This window comes from Camelus dromedarius, chromosome 19 (genome assembly GCF_036321535.1).
Source record: "Camelus dromedarius isolate mCamDro1 chromosome 19, mCamDro1.pat, whole genome shotgun sequence".
In the NCBI taxonomy this organism is placed as follows: domain Eukaryota; kingdom Metazoa; phylum Chordata; class Mammalia; order Artiodactyla; family Camelidae; genus Camelus; species Camelus dromedarius.
In genome coordinates, this window is record NC_087454.1 from 24715134 (window position 1) to 24741211 (window position 26078).

The 26078-nt window shown below is 35.4% G+C and overlaps 1 protein-coding gene across 1 annotated transcript in view; it reads left to right on the forward strand.

The window, feature by feature from the left end:
* The window catches only part of ZFAND3 (zinc finger AN1-type containing 3), a 287031-nt gene that overhangs the window by 89949 nt on the left and 171004 nt on the right, over positions 1–26078 (forward strand). Inside the window, exon 2 of the mRNA XM_031434790.2 lies at positions 2829–2869. Within this exon, the coding sequence (XP_031290650.1) occupies positions 2829–2869 (41 nt within the window). The remainder of the gene's footprint in view (positions 1–2828; positions 2870–26078) is intronic.

Consider the following 26078-nt stretch of genomic DNA (forward strand, 5'->3'; position numbering starts at 1 on the left):
AGTCCAAAATCTGGCAGAACTGCCTTTCCTCCAGGGGGCTCTAGGGAAAATTCCATTTCTTGCCTCTTCCCACTTCTGGTGGCTGCTTCAGCATTCCTGAATTTGTGACCACATTCCTCCAGGCTCTACCTCCATCTTCACATTGCCTTCTCCTCTATGTGTCTCTCCAAAAACATTTGTAATGCCATGTAGGGCCCACCTTGATAATACAGAGTTAGCTCAAAATCTTTAGCTTCATACATCTGTAAAGAACTTTCCCCCCCAAATATGGTAAACTCCAGGGATTACGAATTCCAGGGATTAGGATTTGGTACCTTTGGATCGCCATTAATCAACCTACTAAACCTTGGTTTTAGAAACATAGTGACCATTGGAGTTCTCAGTAAGAGCAATTTCTTTGGAGTAGTGGGGACATAAGAGAATCATATTTACCTTTTATGCTTGCTGCCACATAGAGAACTCTGTTGTTCATCCTAAAACTGTGCATATTGATCACCGTGTGTTATATTGGGCAATCAGTAGTTGCATGCCTGTGGTTAGCTTCAAGTTTTACATGTTGAACATGAGAAAGGAGCAAAGTTCTCAGAAGCCGCTGCCAGTTTTTTCAAATTCAGTGTTGCTATGTGATCCAAATTGGCAACACCAGTATCTATTATATCTGTAGCCAAAATCTAGTTTCTTTCAGATTTCATACATTTCTGTTTTGATTAATAATACCAGTAGCTGTATTATTTCTTTCATAACCTGGTTGATAACTGTGTTGCTGAAAAATTCCTACTCAGGAAGTAGAATGGATGTCAGTTAGTTAATATATAGGTATAGAGGGTATTTTAAATACATCAGCCATCTGAAGAGAGATAAGGGCTTGCAGAAAAAATGGCTGTTTTCCCAATTTTTTTTTTTTTTTTTAACCAGCTTTGTCAGGAAGAGGAACTCCTTTGGGGGGAGTTCTAGCAACAAAGGAATTCCTTTACCCCCAGTTCTTCCTTGAGTTGGAACTAAATTGACTGGCAGCCTTGGGTTGCTTCCCTTTGTACGTGTATGTGTATTTGGAGAGGAGGGCAGGGGTTGTGCTTGCTTCCTCCAGATGAAAGGTTTTATTTTCTCAGGGAGTTGACTAGCTTACCATATATTAAATCTTTAGTTGTGGGACTATTCTCCCAAACCACCAGACTGTGTTTCCCTCAGCTGCTGTACTGGGGGCAGAGGCCCTAGTTTGGCATGGTGAAAAGAATACGGGCTTCGGAATTAGACCAGGTTCGTCTACATACTAGTTCTGTAACCTTGGCAAGTTATGAATCCTCTTGGAGCCTCTGTTTCCTGTTTCCTCATTGGTAAAATGGGGTTGAAGCCATCTGGTATTATGCTTACCACGTAATAGGCGTGTAATAAATGTTAGATGCCACTATTAATCATCTTTTTGTCTGTTTATTCATTTTGTTCATTTTGTTCAAATGTACATACATTTCCTTACTGCCTTTGATGTTTTTATATTAAAAAGTCCTGAAGAAAGATTCACCTGTTAACATAGCATCTCTTTTGGGAAAGAGAAATAGTGACCCCTTCCCACCTACTCTCTTCTCCTCCAACTCCTCATTTTGTTACCCTATGACAGTTACTAACAGTTAGATCTTGGGTCCCAGTACATTAGAAAACAATCATAGTCATCAAGGAATACTTCCTGAGAGAGGCTTTCATTAACTACAATTTACTAAGGGCAGAAGATAGTTGCCTTATTCCATGTGTAGGACGGTCTCTGGGCAAAGACTCAGATATTGGGAGGGGAGTTGCTGAGCAATGAGGCTGTAGATAGCTCAGCCAAACAAGAGTATTCTAGGAGGTTTTTGGAGTTGGTTAGGATGGCTTTTGAAGTTATAGCTCAGACCTTAGGTCCGATACTTCCTGTGCAGTTAGTTCCCCAGCTGTGTGACCATGGACAAGCTGCTCACCTGTTAAATGGGATGAGGCTGTTTTTCCCTGATTTCTAAGGTCCCTCAATTTAATAACACCTTGGAAGAGGTGGTAGGAACATTTCCTCATTAAATCATTCATCACCATCACTTGCAGCCAAATGTATGATGTTTCCTAGCTATAGAAATGTTAATGTGATTTTTAAAACAGTGCATTTTAGAAACAAAGCAGTATGGTAGTACCCAATCTCAGGGATGTTGGGAAGATTAAGATAAGGTATGTTAAGTGTCCATCCAAGTTAGTATTCAGTGAATTGTGGCTATTAACAGATGAAAGGACATGAAAAATCATTTGATTGGGAACGTACAAAGAAAGAATTTTAAAAGGCAAGGTCATAATGTGACCAGGATCTGAAATTGGACTAGGATGAGGGGAAAGAAAACAAAAGTTCAAGTAGTCTTATAGAGGTAATTGAGTGTAAATTTAGGAGCAAGTTTTACCCTTTAAGAGACAAAATTCCTCATTTTTTGAGTGATAACTTTGCGGAAAATGTTTAAGTGTAAACAGAAGGAATGTGGTAATCATAGGATAAATTGACTCCTCTGTTCTCTTCTGGGCATATTACAGTATTTTCTGAACTTGCCCCTACATAAGCTGCTAGTCACAAAAAATAAAGCATTGGCTAGCTCACAGATAACAAACGTATAAACAAACAAGTATTGTTTTATTTTTGTTGTTTTGTTTGTTTTTGTTTTGTTGTGGGGAGGGATGGATGGTTAGGGACTTATTATTAGTTTATTAATTCAGTTCCCTGGCTGGGAAATTTTTTGCCTATGTTTCAAACATCTTTATGTTTTGATTAGAGTGATACTGAATTTTTAGCTCTTCTTTCTTTTCTTTCTTTTTTTTTGCCCCAGGTCCAGCAAGACTATGAACCTCTGTTCCAAATGCTTTGCTGGTAAGTGCAGATAAAGGGTTTTTAATTTATTTTTCTTTTTCTTTTGGTTGTTTTTAAGACTATCTAAATCATTTGAAGACTCTCTACCCTCCTTTGGTTTTATGCATGGGATTTTAATTTCTTGGCTTGTGTGTAGAAGCAGTTTCTCATCAAGGAAACAGTTTCCTGAGTGAAATGAAATCTTATGTATACTTGTACCAAACAGACTTTCCTTAGTTTACAGTTGCTGGCATATAGTGGAATTGTAACACTTGTGTTGTAGTAGAGCAATGTATGTTACTCTCTGATTGGCTTGAATGATTATTGGTGAATGTTGGTTTTACCAATGTGAATACAAGAGAATGAATATTTTCATATTGGAGTCAGGAAGAGTATAATGCTAAATTAGCCTTTTCTAATCCAATCCCTCCTTGAAATCACTTTGGGTAAGTCACTTAATCTCTTTGGGCATTGAAGTCATCATTTGTAACATGAAGGATTTAGGCTTGATGTATGACAACTGGCCCTTTCCACCCCCCTAAATGCTGAATGCTGATTGGGTGATTCCCAGAATGAAGTTAAAACCTTCAAGTTTTTTGTTTATTTGTTTGTTTTTAAAGAACTTCACAGCTAATGATTTTTTATAATAACTAAGTCTTTACTAACTGGGATATGTTCAACTTTCACTATTCATTTTGTCAAAGATAAATCTGGACACAAGTTAAAGTGGTAAAGTCAGATTTTAATCAGTAATTCACTGCTGCAGGTAGGGAAGAGGGGACTTGTGCAGAGAAGACTGGGCATTTTAAAGGGAGAATGAGGGAGTAGAGAGGGGTTGCTAGCTTGGTCATTATAGTCAGGAAAATAGAAAAATTACAAATGGTTGGTCACAGTAAATGATGATTAGGCTGACTGTGTCTATTAGTTGAGTTATTGAAGTTAGGATTTTATCCTCCTGCAGAGACTGAGGCCTGTCCTTCCTGATGATTACATCTTAAAGGAATGGCTTTCATATCCTTGAGAAAAACAATCCTGAGTAACTGAGTTATATGAGATACATTTACATCTCAAAGGAAGGATTCACAATTTTAAACCCTTTTTAGTAAATGCACTACAATAAAGTGGTCAGGGGTCTATAGTCAGGGGTTGGCTAGAACAAACCTAAAACTCTTTTGGCAACTTTGAGCTTTCTTAGACAAGCACTGTAAGAGGGGCTAGAGGTCATTCTAGGGACGGGGCCTTGAGCTGTTAAAAACTGTGTTAGTATTTGTTTAAATCTTTTAATGTAGGTGGACATGAGTGTACGAAGTCATTTGTGTTGAGAGTCAGGGTTTTTATAGGTCAAGGTTGAAGTCTAGTTGAGAAGAGGGCTCAGAGGAGCCTTGCTAGAATTTGGTCAAGGAGAAAATCTTTATCAGTTTTCATCTTCTATTCATTATGCTATGTGGACAAGGAAATAATCATTGTGTAAGCTTTAGACCTTCACGTTTATGCCTAAACTAGGGGATAGATGGGATGGATTTGGGAAGGTTGGGGAAGTTGGCAGTTTGTATCTGTTAAAAGTTTGGAATTTGTTAAATACTTCAGGTTTCTAAAAGGAAAAAAATACTGGTAAATTTGTTTTTTATCCAACTTTTAACAGTATCTCTGCCATGTTAAGTGAATGTATTCTGCTTTTCTTACTCTGCATACCTACAATTACAGATACGAAGAAATGCTGCTTCACTGATGGAGTTTACTTATATTTATAGTAAAGATGAAGTAGCAATGAGGGAAACTGTGTGTTAAACTGTGTATCTGTCTCTGTCAGTGGTTAGAGGGACCCCTAAATTAGGAGGCCCACTAAGGTGGGGCCTCGCTGCCTGGCTGTGAAAGAATTTGCAGCAGAGGCAGAGGGACAAAGTGAACAGCTGCTTTATTGCTCAGAAGAGGAAAAGGATAGAGTGGGGAGCCATCAGCCAAGATGGCTGGTTGAGACAGCTCTGTCTGGGATGGGCTATGTGGACTTTTATGGGATGTTTCTGCCATCATGTCCTAGTGTGACAGTGCCAATCAGTTCTTATGTGGGTCTTTCAGTCCTTGTACAGACTTTTCTGGTTGTTGTCATGGCAGTTGTCAACTGTCATGGCACTGGTGGATGTGTCATTTAGCATGCTGATACATTACAGTGAGCTTATAATAAGGCTCTAGGTCCACTGGAAACTACCACCCCACCCCATCCCCGCCACCACCTTGGGCTTAGTTGGTTCTAACCAGTTCTTGTTTCTTCTCTTTGCAACTGCCTCCTGAGACTTAGACAAGAGTAATTGGTTTCTGTGTGATGGAGGGGCCAGGGGTATGATCCTGGGGGCAACTGCCTTCGTAACAGTTACTGAAGGGGAGGCTAAGAAAGTGGTCTGGTCATAAAACAACTTAGGAATGTGCATCAGAGAGTGAGTCTGTGACTCCATTGCCCCAATCATTAGCTGCTTAAGCTTGCTTGTTTATGACTCAGGGAGGATGGGGAGACTTCAGCTTTTCTATAAACAAGAGGCAGGGGTTTGGAGGAGGAGCACAGGGTCCTGCTTAATATCATCTCAGCATAGAACTAGGTGCCCCTTATAATTCAGTGAAGTGTGGCTCTGGGAGAAACCAGGCACCTTTGAGTCGGGTAGCTCACATCGAATATTCAAAGAACTGTCTCATGTCCCTAAATAAATATAAAGTTTAAAAAATTATCCATGGAGACAGTTCAGCCATGGTCTTTGTGTTTCTTTGGACTTCTTGCAGTTTTATTTTCTATGGCCATCATTATTTATTGTATCTCTGGTGGTCTGTGTCTACACAGCTTTGTCATTTTTACTTTTGAAAATATAAAGAGGATATTTTCAAGCATATAAAGAAAATACTCTCTTTTCTTTATCTTTACCCCTACACCCCTGATTTCCCCAACATCAGTTGAAAGGAATGACTAGTAAATAATGGCTTGCTTGCGCAAGCAGCATTTGGTGTTCTTTTTGAAATTGAAAAGAAAGACCATTGAACTTTAAAGATACATTTGTGAATTTTGTTTCTGTATGAAGATAGGGAGCATATGGAAATGCATTATTGCAGCAGAGGCTTGAGATATACAGGACAACATGATTGCTTTGGCCAAAGCCACTGTGATTTTAAATAGTCTTTTAAAAGTGTTTCATAAAGTGTACACAGTTCTTTAAAAGATGGAAAAACTACTTTAAAAATAGCTATTGTGTACCATTAGGTTAGTTAAAGAGATTTTTCAGGATTCCTTTTCAAAACTGTGTGGTGGAAATGTAAGTTTGTTATAACTTGTTTGCATAAAACTGAATGAAATGAGTAAAAACATGTTTAAAATCTTGCTGAGATAGATAGTAGGGTACTAGGTTAGGAACTGTGGTTGCTAGTTTAAAGTTAATTTTGTCAACTGTTTCTGTAATGAAATACTCTGCTTAATAGTGAGTACCTACCCTCATCAACTGATGTCACTTCAGGTATTTTCTCTTTTCTTTATGAAAGATTCTTGGGCTGTTTGAGGTCAGAAGAAGGAATAAGATGGGAAAGGAGATGAGTATATGGAAAGTAACAGTTACTTAAGAACCACTGAAACCATTAGTGCTGGTAACTTATATACGAAGTGTTTCTCTGAATTGTTAGAATAAGAAATGTCTGTCAGCCATTTGGATGTATGTAAAAGAATGTCTAACGTGGTCAGATTTGTTATTCCTAAGCTTGCAGCTCAACCAAAATCTCTCTCTTTGAAATAGGAAAGTGTTATTTTTATTTTTAATTTTTGACAGTTCTCACCTTGAACCCTGTTTTGGCCTGGCTGAGATAATTTAAGGCCGTTAGGAGGTCTCCCCCACCCCGAATGTGTAATATTTTAGCCTTACAGTACCTTTGACCTGAAGACCCCTATCATCTAAGATTTTCTATGCCAGAATCACTAGGACATTGAAAGGAAGTACTCTGGGGAAGCACCAATAAATGATTGACTCTGGTATTATAATTTGAGGTACAGTGGATTTAAAATGCTCTATTGGCTTCTCTTTATCTGAAGTTATTCTTCAGTCTAAAACAAAAACAAGCAAAAGTTAATTTTACCATACTACATTTTTTTCTATTCCTTTGCTAGGTTTCTACCTTATCCATCAATCTTCCTTTGGCATGTTCTGTATTTTCCTTCCTCACGTCACAATTCTGTACATTTGTTTGGAAATTTGGGTATCTTTCTTAAGGCTGAGACTGCTCTGTGAGCAGGAGCCAGAAATACCTGCAGTTTGGGTAAGGTTTATCCTACTTTTGAGTTGATATATTATCCTTCCCAGTCGAGAGTGTTAATTTTTAGAATATTATTTCTAAATAAAGGACTTTGCTTAACAGATATGCAGTTTACTTAAAGCTATGGAAAGAATGTCTACACTGTTGAAAAGGATGGTGCTTATGCACCCCTGAACATAAGTAATTGATTGGTCTTGTGACAGATCTTTCCAGTTTTTAAAGCTATTTGATGATCTTTTTATTGGTCTAGTCTTGGCTTTTCTATTCCCTTTATAATATTCTACTGGTCATACTATCCTTTTCTTTCATTAAACATTTTCATACTGTTTTTTGTATGACTTTACTAAAATAATCAGTAAATATCTATAATAGAAAGCAATGGTACTTACGGTGATATAAACACTTATTGGTTGAAACACTACTTTTTAATGCAGTTTTTCAAATCGTGGGTGTTGTGATTCACTAGTGGCTAGAGAAATCAATTTGGGGGGGCATGATTAGCATTTAAAAATTGAGTACATTAGAAAATCAGCACATCACAAATATTAAGGGTAAGTATTGTCTGTGAAACCTTTGTTTTAGTTACATATATAAATGAAAATAACATGTAATGGTTTGTGATATAAATATATATTACTGTGTGGGGTATGGTTTAAAAAGTTTAAAATCACGGAATTGCAGAAATTCATTGGAAAGTCATTGAGTTACTTCAGATTTCATTTTCTTTGCAAGATAGGGCACATTTCCTTTCTGTCTTTAGGTAAGATGTTAACCATCTGATTTCCTGTGATTTTTGTTTGTTCTGAGCTCTTGACTAATTTGGATTATATGATTTTCTGTGTGAAAGCATGAACTAAATCCAGTTGTGTACTGCTATGATGAAAGATATGTGAAAAGTCAGGCATAGCATCTAAAGGGTAGTCCTGCCTCTTTACGAAGGTAGCAGTGCCTCCGGTACTGTGTTCTGTTTGAGTGAAAACCATTTTGGGAGTTCATGAGTTTTAGATACCAACTGGTGTGATATTTAGGGACATTAGTATCACATTCACAAAGACTTCCTGTACTACCATATTTAAGCCCAGCTATCATTAAAGCAGTGATTTTCACAGAACGGGTTTGCTAAATGAAAGTATGTGTAACAGAAACACCAAATGGGATGATCACAGTTGGGGAAGGCAGAAATTTTTAAAGAACTGACTGAAGTAACTCCTCCATCAAGTGGCATTATCTCTGGAAATGCTTGCTGTGGGCAGCAGAGGAGTGTGGTAACCAGTAAGTAGGTATAATCCATAGACCATTTTATACTTTGTAAGGGAGTGAGCCTGAAGATGTCCCAAAGATTCTCTGAGTAGCACTGATGACAGTTGCTCAGTATAAGAAGAACCAAGTTGATCCTGTGAACTTTTAGACTAAATGTGATTATTTTAATAATTTTCAATGATTTCTTTTAAAAATGGACACTGAAATGTCTATTATTTATAGACTGACAAAAGTACTTCATTGAGAAAGTGAGCAATTTCTTTTCAACTGTAGACATGATCTGAACATATTGTTCTATTTAAGACTTTTAAGAAATTTGCTATTCCAGGACTCACATAAAATTGGAAAAATAAAGGAGAGATGATTATTCACAGTACAAAAAGTTCCTTTCCTTCCCTCCCCTCCCCTCCTCTTCCCTTCCCTTCTTTCACCTTTTACAGAATAGTTCCTTTAAAAAGGAATACTTTTAATGCATTACTATGTTGATTTACAGAAAGGGGTAAGACCACAAGAACTAAAGTCTTAAGGGATCTCTTGTCAGGGGAAGATTAATTAAAAATGTGGATAAAGTATCTCTTAAACTATAAGCTAATGATTAATTTTCTGAAAGTTAATTTCAGTGTAGCTTTTCAAATATATGTTTCTTAGTGGAAGGATAGTTTAAGCAGGCTTACCTTTGTTTCATGGTTAGTTGTGTCTTATACCTCATTGGTGAAGAATATTGCAGTAAATAAAAAAATGATACATGTAGGAAGCATATTCTAGTGTGACTCTAGAGCTAACTGTGTACTTGGTTTTGTAGGAATCTGTTTCAAAGTACCCATTCAAATGAGTGACCTTAGATGCTGGTTCCTGATATTTAACATTGGAGAAAATATTGTTACAAATTAATAGATTTCTGTTACCAGCCTTTGTCAGCGGTGAGAAAATTGTTAATTCTATATAGTAATTTCATTTTCATTTTGACTATTTCTTGATACTGTCATATAGTTATTATTTTAATTTTAAAATGAGAGATAGAAATATCCAGTATTAAAGCAAGGTTTCATTTTCCTCATTGCTGCATACTCTGTATCCAGTCTGAAAATTATGAAGCTTGTTCATTGCTGTCTAATTTTCTATATAAACTCAAAATGCTTGTTTGGGATTTTTCCCCCCTTTTAAAAATATCACAGGGACATTAAATGCTGATGAAGAAGACTACAAAGCAGTATGTGTAGTCTAGTGTTTTTAGTTAGACTACACATAATTTACATGTATATACTTTCATGAGATAAAGCTGGATAAGGTATATGAAAAATTGATTTGGGTAGTCTCAGAATAGGAATATTCAGTGGGGGATTTTAATTAATTTGGATTTTCTTTATGTTGAGACTTTTATCATTAACATAGTTGTAAAAAATATTAAATTTTCAACGCCTTTATTGTGGTATGGTTCCTATACAGTAAACTACACATACTCCAGATGTACACTTTGGTGAATTTTGACAGATACTGTATACACCGGTAAAACCACCAAAAAAGTAAAAGTTCATTTTAAAAAGTAGATTGCGTTCTGCTTATGTCTGATGGACTCCAGAAGTGGTTAGTTTCTTTCTGGAATGAGCAAAATAAAGTTGGCTGTAGCTTGCAGCATAGGGGATCTCTGTTGACATTCAAGGTAAGTGATACAGCAGTGCTGGGCGTAGGATGGAATGGTAGTTAAACCAAATGTAAGTATTTTTCCTCGATGTGACTTGAGTTTCATAGTTATTTTCAGAACAGGGTAACATTCCTATTTCATAGCAAGTAAATTAAAATATTTCCTCATGAACCTAACTAAACCTCTTACTGCTTTGGAGTTACACTCTAATTTCTTTTCTGCTTCCATTTCCTATTAGAAGTTCAGAGTAGAAGTGGCCTGATTCTAGTCACTTTTGAAAGGAAAGAATTGTAGATTACAGCTGAATTTTGAAGATCTGCAGTAAGAGGAACAGAGTGAATCCCCAAATTTTAAGCACTTCTTGTAATGCATGTTTCCTTTTAGAAATTATGGAAACCCTGTACCTATCAGTAAAACAATATAAGATGAAACACCCACTCAGATGAGTCATTTTATAGCATGGTGAGGTTTGGGTAGTACAGTAGCATCTGTATGTGCTTGTCATGCCTTGATTTTTCAAGTTGCCTTTTCTCAGAAGAAAGGCAGCTGCTGCTCTTAAAATGAAGCATTTGACTAATAAAACTGAAAAAGGAAAGAAAAAAAGCATTTAAAAAAGGAAAGAAAAAAAAAAGAAACATTTGAATAGGGTATTTCTGTCTTTGTAATTCTGTTAACTTGATTACTGTTGTATCCTTGATTTCTTTAAAGCCAAAAGTCCAAGACAGATTATTCAAGTATGATGTGCACATTACATTGTCATCTATTTGTTAAAAAGGGACAGTTTAGCTCATCACATTCTCTCAACCATTATGTGTCCATTGGTGGGTATCTGGTTTGGGTGTCTGAAATTCAGAATATTATAGAGAGTAATACAATAAATGTCCACAAGCGAATCCAGAATTAACAAATACTAGCATTTTATCTTTTTCCCCCCTTTGCTTTATAACAGTTTTAAGAGGGAACTAAAATCTCATTGATAGTTTTCTTTTACCCTAGTCATCCTGTTTCTGCCTCAGAGGTAATTATCCTTCATTATCGTTATATTTATACTTTTTATTATGAATGGGTATTTATAGACACTGTTTGATTCTATTTTTGTTGTGTGTAAGTGGTAGGTTACACTATTCATTCTACAGCTTGTATTTTTTTTTAAATAATGCTTTTAGAAACCAGTCATGTTGACACACATTGCTCTAATTTATTTTAACTATTATAATATTCTATTATAGCTAATGTATTAATTTATCAGAGGAGTCTTATGCTTTTTGTGCCAGTGAAATTAATAATATCCCTTTGTATTTCTCAGAGTGTCCCAGTTTGGTTGATAAATTAGAGGTCCCCCTCATGCTGTACCCCAATTTATTTAGTCCCCTGTTAATAGACAACATATAAGTAGTTTTCAGCTGCTTAAAAAAAAACTACAGTTGTAACCTCATGTTTTATATATATGTATATATATATATTAACATTTGCTTAAATATGTTAAGACTTTCTATATTAGAAACCCTATTCTTTGTGGTGTAGCTTCCTTGGTCTCAAATGAAAGCAAGTCAGAGGCAGCAGGTCCTTAACTGATTAGGGAAGCTGAACTCTGGCAACCCTTTCTAACCTCTTAGTCTGTAGCAGTTTGCTGTCTTACTAATAAGCATTTTTAAATTGTGTGGTTAATTATCATGCTAGTCAAGATAAATGAAGCAGTGTGTTGAAGATGATATTATGGAAATTATGTCAAAAATAGTTGTTGCATTTCTAATGGGAAACAAAATGCTCAGTGCTATAAGTAGCAAAAAGGCAGCTTCTTTTAGGCATTAAGTAGAAAAATTGTGACCATGTGTCATTCTTTTAGGTAAAATGGAAGTCATTGAGTCTTTTAAGATTAGTTTGGCTTTGTCATTAGGCTTTATTTCTGGTCTAAAGCTGTGATCTCTGTAATGGCACATGGGATTGTCCATTGAGGCATAAAGAACAAATATTAGAATTTCTACTTATATTTATTTTTTATCATTCTTTAAAAATCGTTGAATTTTATAATGTACATTATCTTATTGGTATTAGCTTCCTAGAGTTGCTGTAACAAATTACCACAAATTTGCTGGCTTAAAACAACAGAAGCTTATTCTCTCAGTGTTCTCGAGGCCAGAAGTATGACATCAAGATGTTAAGATGTTAGCAAGCAGGTTTGGTTCCTCTGGAGGCTCTGAGAGAGAATCTATTCCATGCCTCTCCTAGCTTCTGGTTCTGCCAGCAATCCTTAGCCTTCCTTGGCTTGTAGACACATTAGTCTCTTTGTTCATTGTTGCATGGCTTTCTGTCCTATGTGTGTCTGTCTTTTCTAAGAACACGTGTCACTGAATTTAGGGCTCACCCTTATGTAAGGTGATCTTATCTCAAAACCTTAATTATATTTGCAAAGGTCCTTTTTTCCAAATAAGATTGCATTCACAGGTTCCAAGTGGGCTTTTTTTTTTTTGGTGGGTTGTGAGGGCATGCACCATTTAATCCACTGCAGGAGTATGTAACTATTTTTAAAACCAAAAGACATGTAAGGGTTTTTTTGTTTTAAAAATTTTGTGCTGATGTTGCATCTCTGTGAAAGAGGCTTGGAGACCTCTAGTTCTGAGACCTGCTTGGGTTAGATGTGGTTAACCCTCTGACATGAGTTAAATGCTAATGTTTCATGTTCTCAATAGACTAATGCAAATAAAATTAGAATGATCCCTTAGGTTTATGGGCTACTTTTTAGGTTTGGTGAGAGAAAGGATAACTCTCGGGTAGACTCAGGAAAGCACCATGAGACTTCTTTGGTGCCTCAGTGGTCTTGACTCCATCATGTGACAGGTACTTAGAGTGGTTCTTAATCTGGCTGTTTTCTTTGTGCTTGAATTAGAGGGTCATGATGAGGTTGCTTATTGATGCTTTTCTTGGTTATAACTCCTTACATTTAATTCTTAGTCCATAGAAGGAATGGAGGGAAAAATAATAGGGCATTATTTTCAGGCCATTAATGTATAACTAAAATATGATCTTTAATGATACAGAATTTTATATCATTTAAAAGCCCCACTGCTCAGGTGGTTCTTATTGTGTAAGGTGTAGTACTAACTGTATGTTAACAGTCTTAACTATTACTAAAGGTTTAAATTTCTTTATTTACTTTTAGACTAAATATTTGATATAGAGAAGAAGAAAATACCTTAACCTAACACTTCTGGTTTGGAGAAAAATAATAGCGGTACATAATTTTTAAAAGGGAATGTCAAAAAAGGATACTCAAAATAGAAGTGGAACAAGAATTACTGTTTGTGAAATAAGGTGGAGGAAGGGCATGCACAATTCTCTTTCTAAGAAGACAATAAAATCTTGAGATGAAGTAATTGCAATAGTTACAACTAAGATTTCTGCAGCCCTCATGTATTATAAGGCCATTTTGCACAATATTATCCCATTTGAACCTTACAACTTTGATGATTTTGTATCTCCATGTTACAAGATAAAGAAACTGCAGCTCAGATGGATTATGTAATGTTCCCAAGATTAAATAAATTTTAAAGCAGAGAACTTGAATTTGACTTTAGTTGTTTAGACACTAATCTCAATCTCCTCCCGCTGTTCGATATTGTCAGGAGTGAAGGTAGCTGGTGTAGATGGGATTCCGAGGATGTAGCAGTGGCATGGTTTTGCCTTTGTGTGTAGATTAGGGTTACATACTTTTCCTGTTCTCTTTTCTTTTAGTTCATTTGCAGTTTGTCTTTAGATCTCAAGGGAAAATCAGAGAAACATTCTGGAAGCTACACAGAGTGGTTAATTTGGGGAAAGGTGTGTGTGTGTGGGGGGTAGTGTTTCTGCCTAACACATTTTCTATTTTGGTGGTGAGATCTTTATTAATATCTTTCTTGTTCTTGTTCATAAAAGTTTTAGCTCATTAACCTTATTCTCTGCACTGCATAGTGAAGCACTGTTTCTAATTTAGTCTCCTGTGTTTTGCTTCTCAGATGATTTTTTTTAAAAAATGTTTGGAGGTGTGATTTAATTGCAGGGCTGTTTTGCACATTGTCAATGTGAAGGCAAAGATGAGTTTCATATTGAGATAGTGCAATCTGCAGGTTTCATTTGTTAAACCTTCTTGCTGGTATTAGCATTCTTTCATACATGTGAGCATAATAGTGTTGGAAAAAAGTCTTGCTTTGCTGTATCCATATTTAAGCAATTTGGTTGAGTTATGGAAAAGCCTGTCCTCTGCCTTGTGTATTTGCTCATTTGGAAACCTTGTATAGTTTATAGAGACACTAGTGATTTGTTCCCCAGCCTCCCTGTGGATTTTGTTCTGTGTTACAATCTAATTCCACCTCCCTGTCCCATACTCCTGCACGTTAATTTGTACATTTTGATGCAGTTTGTTTCATTGTGTGTTTTTGTAATCCAAACTGAATATAACGAGCTATGTGCTTTAGGGACCTGGCTTTGCCTTGCCAATTAGAACAAAGTGGTTACTGAGAAAGAGTATGTTTTAAATAAAACATGGCACCTCTGAGTGGGACTGACACTCATTTGAGAGTAAAAGAGATGGTTTTAACTCTGACTCACAAAGAAGAGCCGTTACTAAAGATTGGCACTTTTTTGGGGGAAAGAAAGGTAAATATTTACCTCCATAAAATACAATTTTACAAATTTCCTCATGGACTAAATACATTTAAGTTTGTCATTTCAAATCTCTTTTTTTCTTTATGATCAAGGCATGTTAGCAAAATTCTTTAAATTTCTGCAGACTAAATTCTAGTGCAGTTTCTAAATTTTGAACTATTTATGTTTAGGAAGGTGAGGGTGTATAAAACTGTAGCTGTGTTAACCTTTTTATTTTTCTAATATAGTACGTCAAGTTTTCAATGTAGTGGAGACCCCCTTCCCCAAAAGATACTTGAAAATTATGAGGAAAGATTTTTCCAGAGTGTGTGGATGTTATTTTTAGATGATAATAGAATTCTGAGCTATCAGTGACTTAAGACTATTTGGGATTTTAGCAGCACTTTCATAAAATATTTAAAGCACAAGTGTCTTTGAATAGATCTTTATAGATTGACAGTTGACTAATTCACTCCATAGGGAGACCCCTCAAAATTTAATTCAAGTATTGTATTTGTATCTACACTAAAAATAACAGTTCTGTTTTTAGCTGATATATCAGATAAATTCTAGAATTCAGCATTGGCACAAAGTAAGCATGAAGTTGCTTATGTTTTTTCTGATTTCCATAGGACTTATTTTGAAGGAAGAAACAGGACTTTATCAAAAGCATTGAAATGTAGACATCAAGGGGAAAGTTATACATATAAAGACTTGGTAATGGGTTTAGACAACATTTGAACATTTATTAACATATGAGTAAGAGAGAACAAGAGGAATACATTTCTATGGAATAATTCAATTAAAAAGTACGTAGGTATACCCTGTTGAAAAAAAATTGTTTCTGAAAATATGAGTTCTGTACTAGAGGAAGCTAGTTTAATTAGATTAAACTAAACCAGCTAAACTAAACAAACAACCCAATCAAAAAGTGGGCAGAAGATCTAGACATTTCTCCAAAGAAGACATCTGGATGGTCAACAGGCACATGAAAAGATACTTAACATCAGTAATTATTTGAGAAATGCAAATCAGAACCACAATGAGGTATCATCTTACTCCAGTCAGAGTGGCCATCATCAAAAAGTCTACAAATAATAAATGCTGGAGAGGATATGGAGAAAAGAGAACTCCTACACTGTTGGTGGGAATGTAAATTGGTGCAGCCATCATGGAGAACAGTATGGTGGTTCCTTAAAAAACTAAAAATAGAGTTACTGTATGATCCAGCAATCCCACTCCTGGACATATATCTGGAGAAAACTAATTCGAAAAGATATGTGCACCACAGTGTTCATAGCAGCCCTTTTTAAAATAGCCAAGACATGGAAGCAGCCTAAATGTTCATCAACAGATGAATGGATAAAGAAAATGTAGTGTGTGTACATGTGTTTATGTGTATGCATGTATGTATACATACAATGGAATACTATTCAGCCATAAGAAAGAATGAAATCATGTCATTGGCAGCAACATGGATGGACCTAGAGATTATCAAAGTGAAATCAGAGAAAGAGAAATGTATCACTTACATGTGGAATCTGAAAAAATGACACGAACTTAATTACAAAACAGAAAGAGACTCACAGACACAGAAAACAAACTTCTTACGGCTATCATTGGGGGAAGAAGGGAGGGAGGAATAAATTGGGAGTTTGGGATTGGCAGATACAAACTACTGTGTATAGAATGGATAAACAACAAGGTCCTCCGTATAGCACAAGGAGCTATATTCAGTGGCTTGTAGTAACCTGTAATGAAAAAGAATATGAAAAGGAATATGTGTTTATGTATATATACATATATATGTATATATCTTTGTGTAACTGAGTCACCATGCTGTACACCAGAAACTAATACAACTTGTAAAACAACTATACTTCAATTAAAAAAAGGGAAAAGATAAGTTAAACTAAATCTACACATTTTAAACTCTGTCGTATGAAAGGTTTGAAGCCCTACTGATTTAAAAAAAATTTTTTTTACTGATGATTTTAAGAGAAAGTCATTATAATAATATTATTAAAGGCCCCACACTCCATTTTTGAAGATTAACATCCAGGCTGATAGTATTTTAAGTTTGAACAATTTTCTGAATGAAGACAGTTAAGGCTTAAATCTGCTGCTGCCTTCTCCTTAACTGTTCTAACCTGTAGCTGAACTAACAAGGCTAAGACAGATTATTTTGAAAATATTTAACATCCTCAGAAATCACTGAATTTACCAGCTTTGCATAAAGTGACAGTGGTGTTTTCTTTGGCTCATATGGTACAAGATGCAGTAGCTGTTAATCTCCACGTTTGAAGCACAGATTAGTGTCAGGAAAAGTCTCTTAAAAATACTTTTAACACAGATTCTAGACTTCTAATGGCAGCTGAAAGCTATAGATTGTTCATTTCTTCTATGCTCATTCAGTTACCCAGTGTAAATAATAAGTGTTTTGTAACACTGTTTTTAGGAAGTCTGGAAGTGTTGAATCCCCATTAATCATGTGGTATTGGGAAATGATGATCATAGAATATTTGATTGGAAGAAATCTTAGAGCCTTTCATTGTCTAAAACACTGGTGCTTATTCCAGATGTCTATTGGATGAGTTTCAGAGTAAACTGAGGTGGTGGGGGTAAAGTGATGTATTTTTCCATCTCGTAGGTGTTTCTTTCAGCCTCAGTTTGTTTCTTTTTCCATTGTAACTATGCTGTGTTAGTAATCTTGAAGATGGTACCAGAAAGAAATCTTTAGCAAAGTGGCAACAACACTTTTTTTTTGAATATTTATTAGGGATTGTATGTGTTTTTCTGTTTACCATCTGTTAATTCATTTGCCGATTGTTTTGCAAAGTTAAGTTTATTAATTGTTTGATAGATTTGGTAGAGTAGACAGCTTTGTGCAGGTGCATGCACACCAGTATCCTTTAAGATACATTGATTACAGTTTTTTTAATCTTAAAAATTTCTTAAACATGAAGCTTGCGTTATATATGAGGTTTATTCCATGTAGCAATTAAAGAGTCACTGAAATATCCTAAAAATGACTTCTACATCATTAGTGCTTTAAACCCTCCTGAACTTGACAAAAGTCTATTATAGATTTTTTTCTTATTCTCAACCCAAGATACACACACACACACACACACACACACACACACACACACACACACACACACACATTCTCTCTTTCTCTCTCTCTCTGGCAGTACTTTTTATTTTTTTAAAATGATGTCCTTCTATCAAGTAGTCTGGTTTTATGAGATATCATAAAGAAGAAAAAAGATTCTCTCAAAATTCTTAATGGGTCCTGCTGGAGGAGGAGCCTAAAAAAAAAGAAAAGAGAAGAAACTTTGTATATTTCGTTCAGGCCAAAATTTATCTCCATTGAAAGTAAAGTCAAAAGCAGTAAGTTCATTTTTCTTTTGGGATGAATGAGGTCTTGTGTTTTGGACTGTGTATATACGGTGGGTGTCATATAGAGATGGTGTTGCCTATAGCTTTTGTAGCAGTTTAAGAACTTAGATAATGGCAGTGCTGGATACTTAACACTTTGTCTTTTGAGGGGTTGGGGGAAACTACATAGTATCCAGAAAAATAGCAAAGAAAAATAGTGTAGTATGTAGAAAAAAAGCAGGTGATTTTGGACAGTGGGAGATTTTGGGTTGAAATATCATTGACAGTCTTAGGAGTGGTAATCTCTTATTTTCGGACATGTCAAATAGTATAATCTTTATAAAACACAAATGGATGTCTTGCCTAAAACACTTAATAATGTAGTTGTCATATAAAATATCTGACTTTGTTTTAAGCAAGCTTTTTCCTTTTTGTTAATATTTTGAGCCTGTGAAAAGCAGAGCTCTTGCTTAAATGCTTGTCAGACACTTGAGGCACTATTGTTACCAGTCCTTGTTAAAATTCTGTGGGTGACTCATTACATCCTAAATCAAAATTCAGGAAACCAGCGCCCCCTAGTATCAGAGTGGTGTTTTTGATATCTGAAAGTCTGGTATTCTTTGTTTAGTGGCTCCATTGAAAGGATGTTTGGGACCTCTGTGTGAGTTTTAGATGGAAATAAATGCAGGATATTCAGGGTAGAGATTACGAGTGAGAGAATTGGAGGGGAATGGAAAGGCACACAACAAGCCTGGTTTGTTGTTGTTGTTGTTGTTTTGTTTTGTTTTGTTTTAGTTTTTTTTTTTTTAAAGTGCAACCAAGGGAACCTTTTCAAAATATGTTGTAAAGGTCAGGTTTCGTGTATTTTCTACTTGTGCGCTGTGTGACTGAATGGAAGCTATTTTTGCTTCTGATTTATAAGATATTTACCATGACTCAGTATTTTGTGAACACATAACATTGTTAGCACTTTGGGTCTTTGTGTGGCCTTACCCTTAAAATAGAAAACAAAGACTCAGTCTGAATTTGCAGAAGCCCTTTCTTAAAAGAGCTGTGCTGCACAACATAAAAGTATACCAACCTTAGAGGAAAAGTAATTGTTTGAATTTTTCAGAAACAAAACTGAGTTTTCCCCTTCCTTTGTGCATATTATAAACTACCAAGAAGCCCTTTTGCGATAGTTTAAAATTGTGACGTTAACTCTTTTATTTTTTTGTGCCCTGATCATTGTTTAGGGGAGAGGGAGGCATTAATTTTTTTTAAATAGTATCTTTTAAATTCATTGGTGCTTTAATTTCTCACAGCATTATCAAAGAAATTGGTTTTTACTGCTTTAAAAGCTAGTTTTAAAAGTATAACATGGATTAACCTTGAGGAATTGTACCAAGTAAAGTAAGCCAGTCACAAAAGGACAGATAACTGTGATTCCACTTACATGAGGTACCTAGAGTGGTCAAATTTGTAGAGACACAATATAGAATGGTGGTTGTCAGGGACTAGATGAAGGGTAGGGTGAGAAGTTCTGGAGATCTGTGGTGGTGATGGTTGCACAATAGTGTGAATGTACAAAATGCCACTGAACTGTTACTTAAAATGGTTGAGATGGTAAATTTGATATTATGTGTATTTTACCATAATTAAAAATAACGATTAAAAGAAGTGTTTAATCTTGGGTTTTACTCTCCACATTTGCCAAGAATCAATCTTTGTTCCAGTTTCTTTTAAAAAATCCGTTATTAACAGGAAGTTAATTGTGAATATGCCTGTTCTTTGCAACCAATAAACTAGTGATCTTCAGTAGAAGAGAATAAAAACTAAAAGTATTACAGAAATAAGTAAAAAGGAGAACTGAAAACAATTTGTTTTTTTCTTCTCCTTTATTTATCTGTGTAAGTGATGCCATGATAAGTGTTATATAAATAGTTATCAAAGAAAGTGTAATAGCAAGCTACTTAACCTGGAGTATCAGTTAACTCATTTGTCAAATGAGGGTCTTTATACCTTTTTCTTACTAGTAATCAAATGAGGTGATGTAGATGAAACCTCTTTTAAAAGTATTTATTTTGTCAAAGTACTACAAGTGCATAATTTAAATAGTCAAAATATTGCATGTAACAAAATGCTCCACCCCTCCCTACTCCTTCCAGTTTTCCCGAGAAGCAGCTACTTTCAGTTCTTCTGTTTCTTCTAAATTTATACTCTGTGCATCTATAATTAATGTGTACTACTACTTTTTGATTTATCACTTTTAGACTTTTTTTAACATTTTTTATTGATTTATAATCATTTTACAATGTTGTGTCAAATTCCAGTGTTCAGCACAATTTTTCAGTCATTCATCGACATATACACACTCATTGTCACATTTTTTTCTCTGTGAGTTATCATAACATTTTGTGTATATTTCCCTGTGCTATACAGTGTAATCTTGTTTATCTATTCTACAATTTTGAAATCCCAGTCTATCCCTTCCCACCCTCCACCCTCCTGGTAACCACAAGTCTGTATTCTCTGTGAGTGTATTTCTGTCCTGTATTTACGCTTTGTTTTTGTTTGTTTGTTTTTGTTTTTGTTTTTTAGATTCCACATATGAGCCATCTCATATGGTATTTTTCTTTCTCTTTCTGGCTTACTTCACTTAGAATGACATTCTCCAGGAGCATCCATGTTGCTGCAAATGGCATTATGTTGTCGGTTTTTATGGCTGAGTAGTATTCCATTGTATAAATATACCACATCTTCTTTATCCAGTCACCTGTTGATGGACATTTAGGCTGTTTCCATGTTTTGGCTATTGTAAATAGTGCTGCTGTGAACATTGGGGTGCAGGTCTCATCCTGAAGTAGATTTCCTTCTGGATACAAGCCTAGGAGTGGGATTCCTGGGTCATATGGTAAGTCTATTCCTAGTCTTTTGAGGAATCTCCACACTGTTTTCCATAGTGGCTGCACCAAACTGCATTCCCACCAGCAGTGTAGGAGGGTTCCCCTTTCTCCACAGCCTCTCCAGCATTTGTCATTTGTAGATTTTTGAATGATGGCCGTTCTGACTGGTGTGAGGTGATACCTCATTGTAGTTTTGATTTGCATTTCTCTGATAATTAGTGATATTAGGCATTTTTTCATGTGCTTTTTGATCATTTGTATGTCTTCCTTGGAGAATTGCTTGTTTAGGTCTTCTGCCCATTTTTGGATTGGGTTGTTTATTTTTTTCTTATTGAGTCGTATGAGCTGCTTATATATTCTGGAGATCAAGCCTTTGTCGGTTTCACTTGCAAAAATTTTCTCCCATTCCGTAGGTTTTCTTCTTGTTTTACTTCTGGTTTCCTTTGCTGTGCAGAAGCTTGTAAGTTTCATTAGGTCCCATTTGTTTATTCTTGCTTTTATTTTTTCTAGGAGAAAATTTTTGAAATGTATGTCAGATAATGTTTTGCCTATGTTTTCCTCTAAGAGGTTTATTGTATCTTGTCTTATGTGTAAGTCTTTAATCCATTTTGAGTTGATTTTTGTATATGGTGTAAGGGAGTGTTCTAGCTTCATTGTTTTACATGCTGCTGTCCAGTTTTCCCAACACCATTTGCTGAAGAGACTGTCTTTATTCCATTGTATATTCTTGCCTCCTTTGTCGAAGATGAGTTGACCAAAAGTTTGTGGGTTCATTTCTGGGCTCTCTATTCTGTTCCATTGGTCTATATGTCTGTTTTGGTACCAATACCATGCTGTCTTGATGACTGTAGCTCTATAGTATTGTCTGATGTCTGGGAGAGTTATTCCTCCAGCCTCTTTCTTCTCTTCAGTAATGCTTTGGCAATTCTAGGTCTTCGATGGTTCCATATGAATTTTATTATGATTTGTTCTAGTTCTGTGAAATATGTCCTGGGTAATTGGATAGGGATTGCATTAAATCTGTAGATTGTCTTGGGCAGTGTGACCATTTTAACAATATTGATTCTTCCAATCCAAGAGCATGGAATATCTTTCCATTTTTTAAAGTCTTCTTTAATTTCCTTACTTTTAGACATTTTTACTTTTTGTTATGATGTATAAAATGATTGCTTTCTCATATAGTATTCTCCCATCCCCTTCCACTCCAAATATGTTTATAATGCAACTTTTGGTTAGATAATTCTTTAGTATTTACATTATTATGGATGTATATGCATTATGACTTATGGAGAATTTCAGTATACTATGGTATTTCCTTTTCTTTCTTTTCTTTTTTCCTTTCCTGGGTATTTCCCAGAGCTATTTCTCTTTTTTCTGTTTTACTTCTCTTGTATTCAGAAAATTAATTTTGTATGAATGCAATTCTTTTATACTTACTGAGGCTTGTTTTATGGCCCGGTATATCATCTATCTTGGTAAATGTTTAGTGTGCACTAGTGAAGAATATGTATCCTGCTGTTGTTGAGTGGTGTGTTCTATAAATGTCAGTTTAGGACAATTTGGTTGATAGTGTTTGTTCAAGTCTACTATGTCTTTGGTGATTTTTTTTTTTTTTTTTTTTTTTTTTTTTGCTTGTTTGTTATATCAGTTGTTGAGAGAGAGGTATTGAAATACCTGACTATAAATGTGGATTTTTCTTTTATTTTTTTTCCCCTTATAGTTCTGTCACACTTTGCTTTGTGTGTTTTGAAGCTCTGTTATTAGGTACACAGATGTTTAGGATTTATGAATTGATCCTTTTGTCACTATGAAATGATTATCTTTATCCTAGGTAATATTGTTTTGAAATTTACTTGGAGATTAATTTAGCCACTCTAGCTTTCTTTAGATTACTGTTAACATGGTATAACTTTTTTAGTTCTTTACTTTTGATCTCTGTATGTTTATGTTTAAAATGCATTTCTTGTAGGAAGCAATACATACAGTTTTTGTAGGAAGCATATAGTTTTTGCTTCTTACTGTGACAGTCTCTGCTTTTAATTGGGGGTATTTAGATCATTTATATTTAGTGTGATTATTGTTACAATTATGCTTAAATCTTTCATTTTGATATTTGTCTCCTATTTATCCCATTTGTTCTTCTAAGTGGAAGTTCTCTAGATAAGCTTTATAGGATTAGTAGGAAAGTATTTGTTGTTTAGTTCTGAGAGATAATCTCAAATGAATCAAAATTTGATTGGTTTTTGGGGACTTTCTGCTGTCCTGAAAATTTACATTGGTATTTATTTTATTGATATATATGCCATTCCTGCTGTCCTAAACAGAAATGCATTGTTTGGGGGCTTTTAAGGAAATGGAGAGCCCTAGTGTAGAAGGACTCAGTGTTGGATCACAGGAAGAGAATGGTGGATACATCAGTGAAATAGGTGTTTTGGCTGTGAGTGTGAAAGTAATGAGTGTGACTTAGGTACTATTATAAGATGTTTAGGATCTTAAGTAGGGAGTTAAATGATACTAGTTTATTGATTTACTCCAAGGAAGCAATATAGCTTAGCGAATGAGAGCTTGAATTCTGGGGTCAGATAGTCTCTGGGTTCATTTCCTGGCTCTGCCGCTTAACTCTGGGGAGGTTACCAGTTAGACTTAGTGCAGCAGATAAGGTTAAGTCCCAGATTGGGGTGGTGGTATGAGAATGGAAAGCAAGGGGTAAATCTAAATTACTTTGGCATAAAAGAATCCATGAATTCTTACTGAGATTTATATGTGGAAAAAGAGGAATAAGTAAATGAGACTGAGGTTTTCAGCCACTAAATATGATACATAAATTTTGTGTTCTGTGCTTGTGTTTGTGTGTGTGGTGTCGTGGAGGGGAGGGTTGTTGATGAATTTGGTTTTGGACTCAATTTGAGGTAATGCAAGAATTGCATATGTTCTTTAGGCAACTCAGAATTTGGGAATGTGTGAAAGGTGTAAAATCCATTTTTGAAAGTTGCCATATTAAGGTGAGGTCCTTGTATGCAGTTAATGTCCATTAAATATTTTAAAGACAAATAATAGAGTTGAAGCTTTTTGTGCCCAGGGCTATGGTTCTCCAACTTGAACATGCACCTGCAGGACCTGTTAAAACACATATTATAGGTACCTACCCCCTAGAGTTTCTGATTTATTGGGCATACCGTGGGGCTGGAGTGACTTGCATGTCTAACATCTTCAGGTGATAACTGCTGTTGCTGCTGGTCAGGGATCACATTTTAAGAATCACTGACTTAGGGAAGTGAATATAGAGAGCACAGAAGGAGTGCTCAGATTCTTGGGGGAGGAAAAAGAAACAAAATGTTAGAAGTCTGAGGTGGTGAACACTAATCACTAAATGATACCAGTGATACAGATTCTAGAAAGGAAATATTTCAGGATTTCATCTTCGGGTAATAATTGTTACCAAGTGAGGCACAGAGAAAACTGAATAACCAAGTAATGATTATCAGAATTAATGCACAATATTGTCATTTGTGACCTTAAAGAGCATTTTTTATCCTTTTGAGGTCACATACCTTGGAAAATCTGATGAAAACTATGGATGCGTCTCTCAGAAAAATGTACATGTGCTCATGGTTTTGCACACATTTTATAGTGGGTTTATAAATTTCTTTGAAACACCTATGTGCAAGTCAAGAATTCTGTTTTTTTAGATTAGTCTCATTAAGAGTGGTAGATGTGGAAGCCTGATTAAAGAGGGAAAGAGTGGTGAGGAAGGAAGAAGTAATTGTGGATACGGACAGTCCTTCATGATGGTGAAGATTGTTGGGAGTAGACTGATGATTGTGGAATTTCCCTTCCTAGAGGTCCTTAAAATAAGCCTGTGGCAGCCTGAAAAACCCTGAGTTTTTAGGGATATTAAGAAAGAAAATGTACTCATTTCAGAAATCTGAAATGACCCATGACTTTCCTGAATTCCTTTCCTGGCCACTTGTTTTTTGCTACCTTTCAGCTCTGGAGGCATCAGAATTGTTGACTGTTTGGGATGATTCAGTCTTACAGTGTATCTGTCATGTATTAAGCAAGTTTACCCTCTTTCAGGAAAAACCAGAATAATTTTTTTCTGGAAGAACATGAATAATTTTCCATCACCTGCCAATTCTAGTTGAAACATTTCACTATGTCTTATATCCTTGGTCAGAGGCTCTGGACTTGGCATCAGTTTTTTCCATTGAGTTTCAACTCTCCTTTTGTTCATTTTGTGACTTTGGACAAATGACTTAAATTTCTCTGAGTCTCAGTTTGCTCTTGTGCTTAGTGAAGATGGTGATAACCTGCCATACGGGGCTTTGATTAGGATCAAAAAAATTTGTAAGGCACCTAGTAAACTGAATCTAGAAAAGTCAAACTCACAGAAACAGAGTAGAAAAATGGTTCACAGTGGGTTAGGAGTAGGGTGGGAGAAATGTGAGATATCCGTCAAAGTGTAACAAACTTTTCACTTACATGATGAAAATATTCTGGTGTCTACAGTTAATAATACTGTATTATACACTTGAAATTTGCTAAGAGAGTAGATCTTAAATTTTCTCACCACACGCAAAAAATGGTAACTATGATGCAGGTAATCATTTTACAGTGTGTGTGTGTGTGTGTAAACTCATTTGTTGTATACCTTAAATATATATAATTTTTGTCAATTATATCTTAATACAGCTGGGAAAAGAAAACAAATGTAATGAAAATAGAGTTGCTAGCTACTTTCTACCAAAGGAATGTGACATAACTCTGCCTTTAGTTGTCAAGGAAATGTGATCTAGGAAACTTGTCTTTGTTTTCATATGTTAGCTTTATTACAAGCTTGACTGAAATTACAAGGAAATGCTTCATGACTGATAAATATTCCTAGTGGAATAATTTATTCATATGCCTTTGGAGATGTAAAGAGTAACATATAGGGCGTTTATAGTCTATGATTTGTTTCACTATATTTAGTCCAAAAATCTTGTATACAAGTCACATAGGGAGACTGGACCAGATCAGTGTGATAGAGAACAAAATTAAATTTTTAGTTTTAGTTTTTCTTGAGAAAGAATTTACGACTGTGGACAGGATGGTAGCCATAAAATATTATTCTGATGTTTGTGTTTATTCTTTATTGATGTCTGTCTAGATCTGTAAGTTTTCA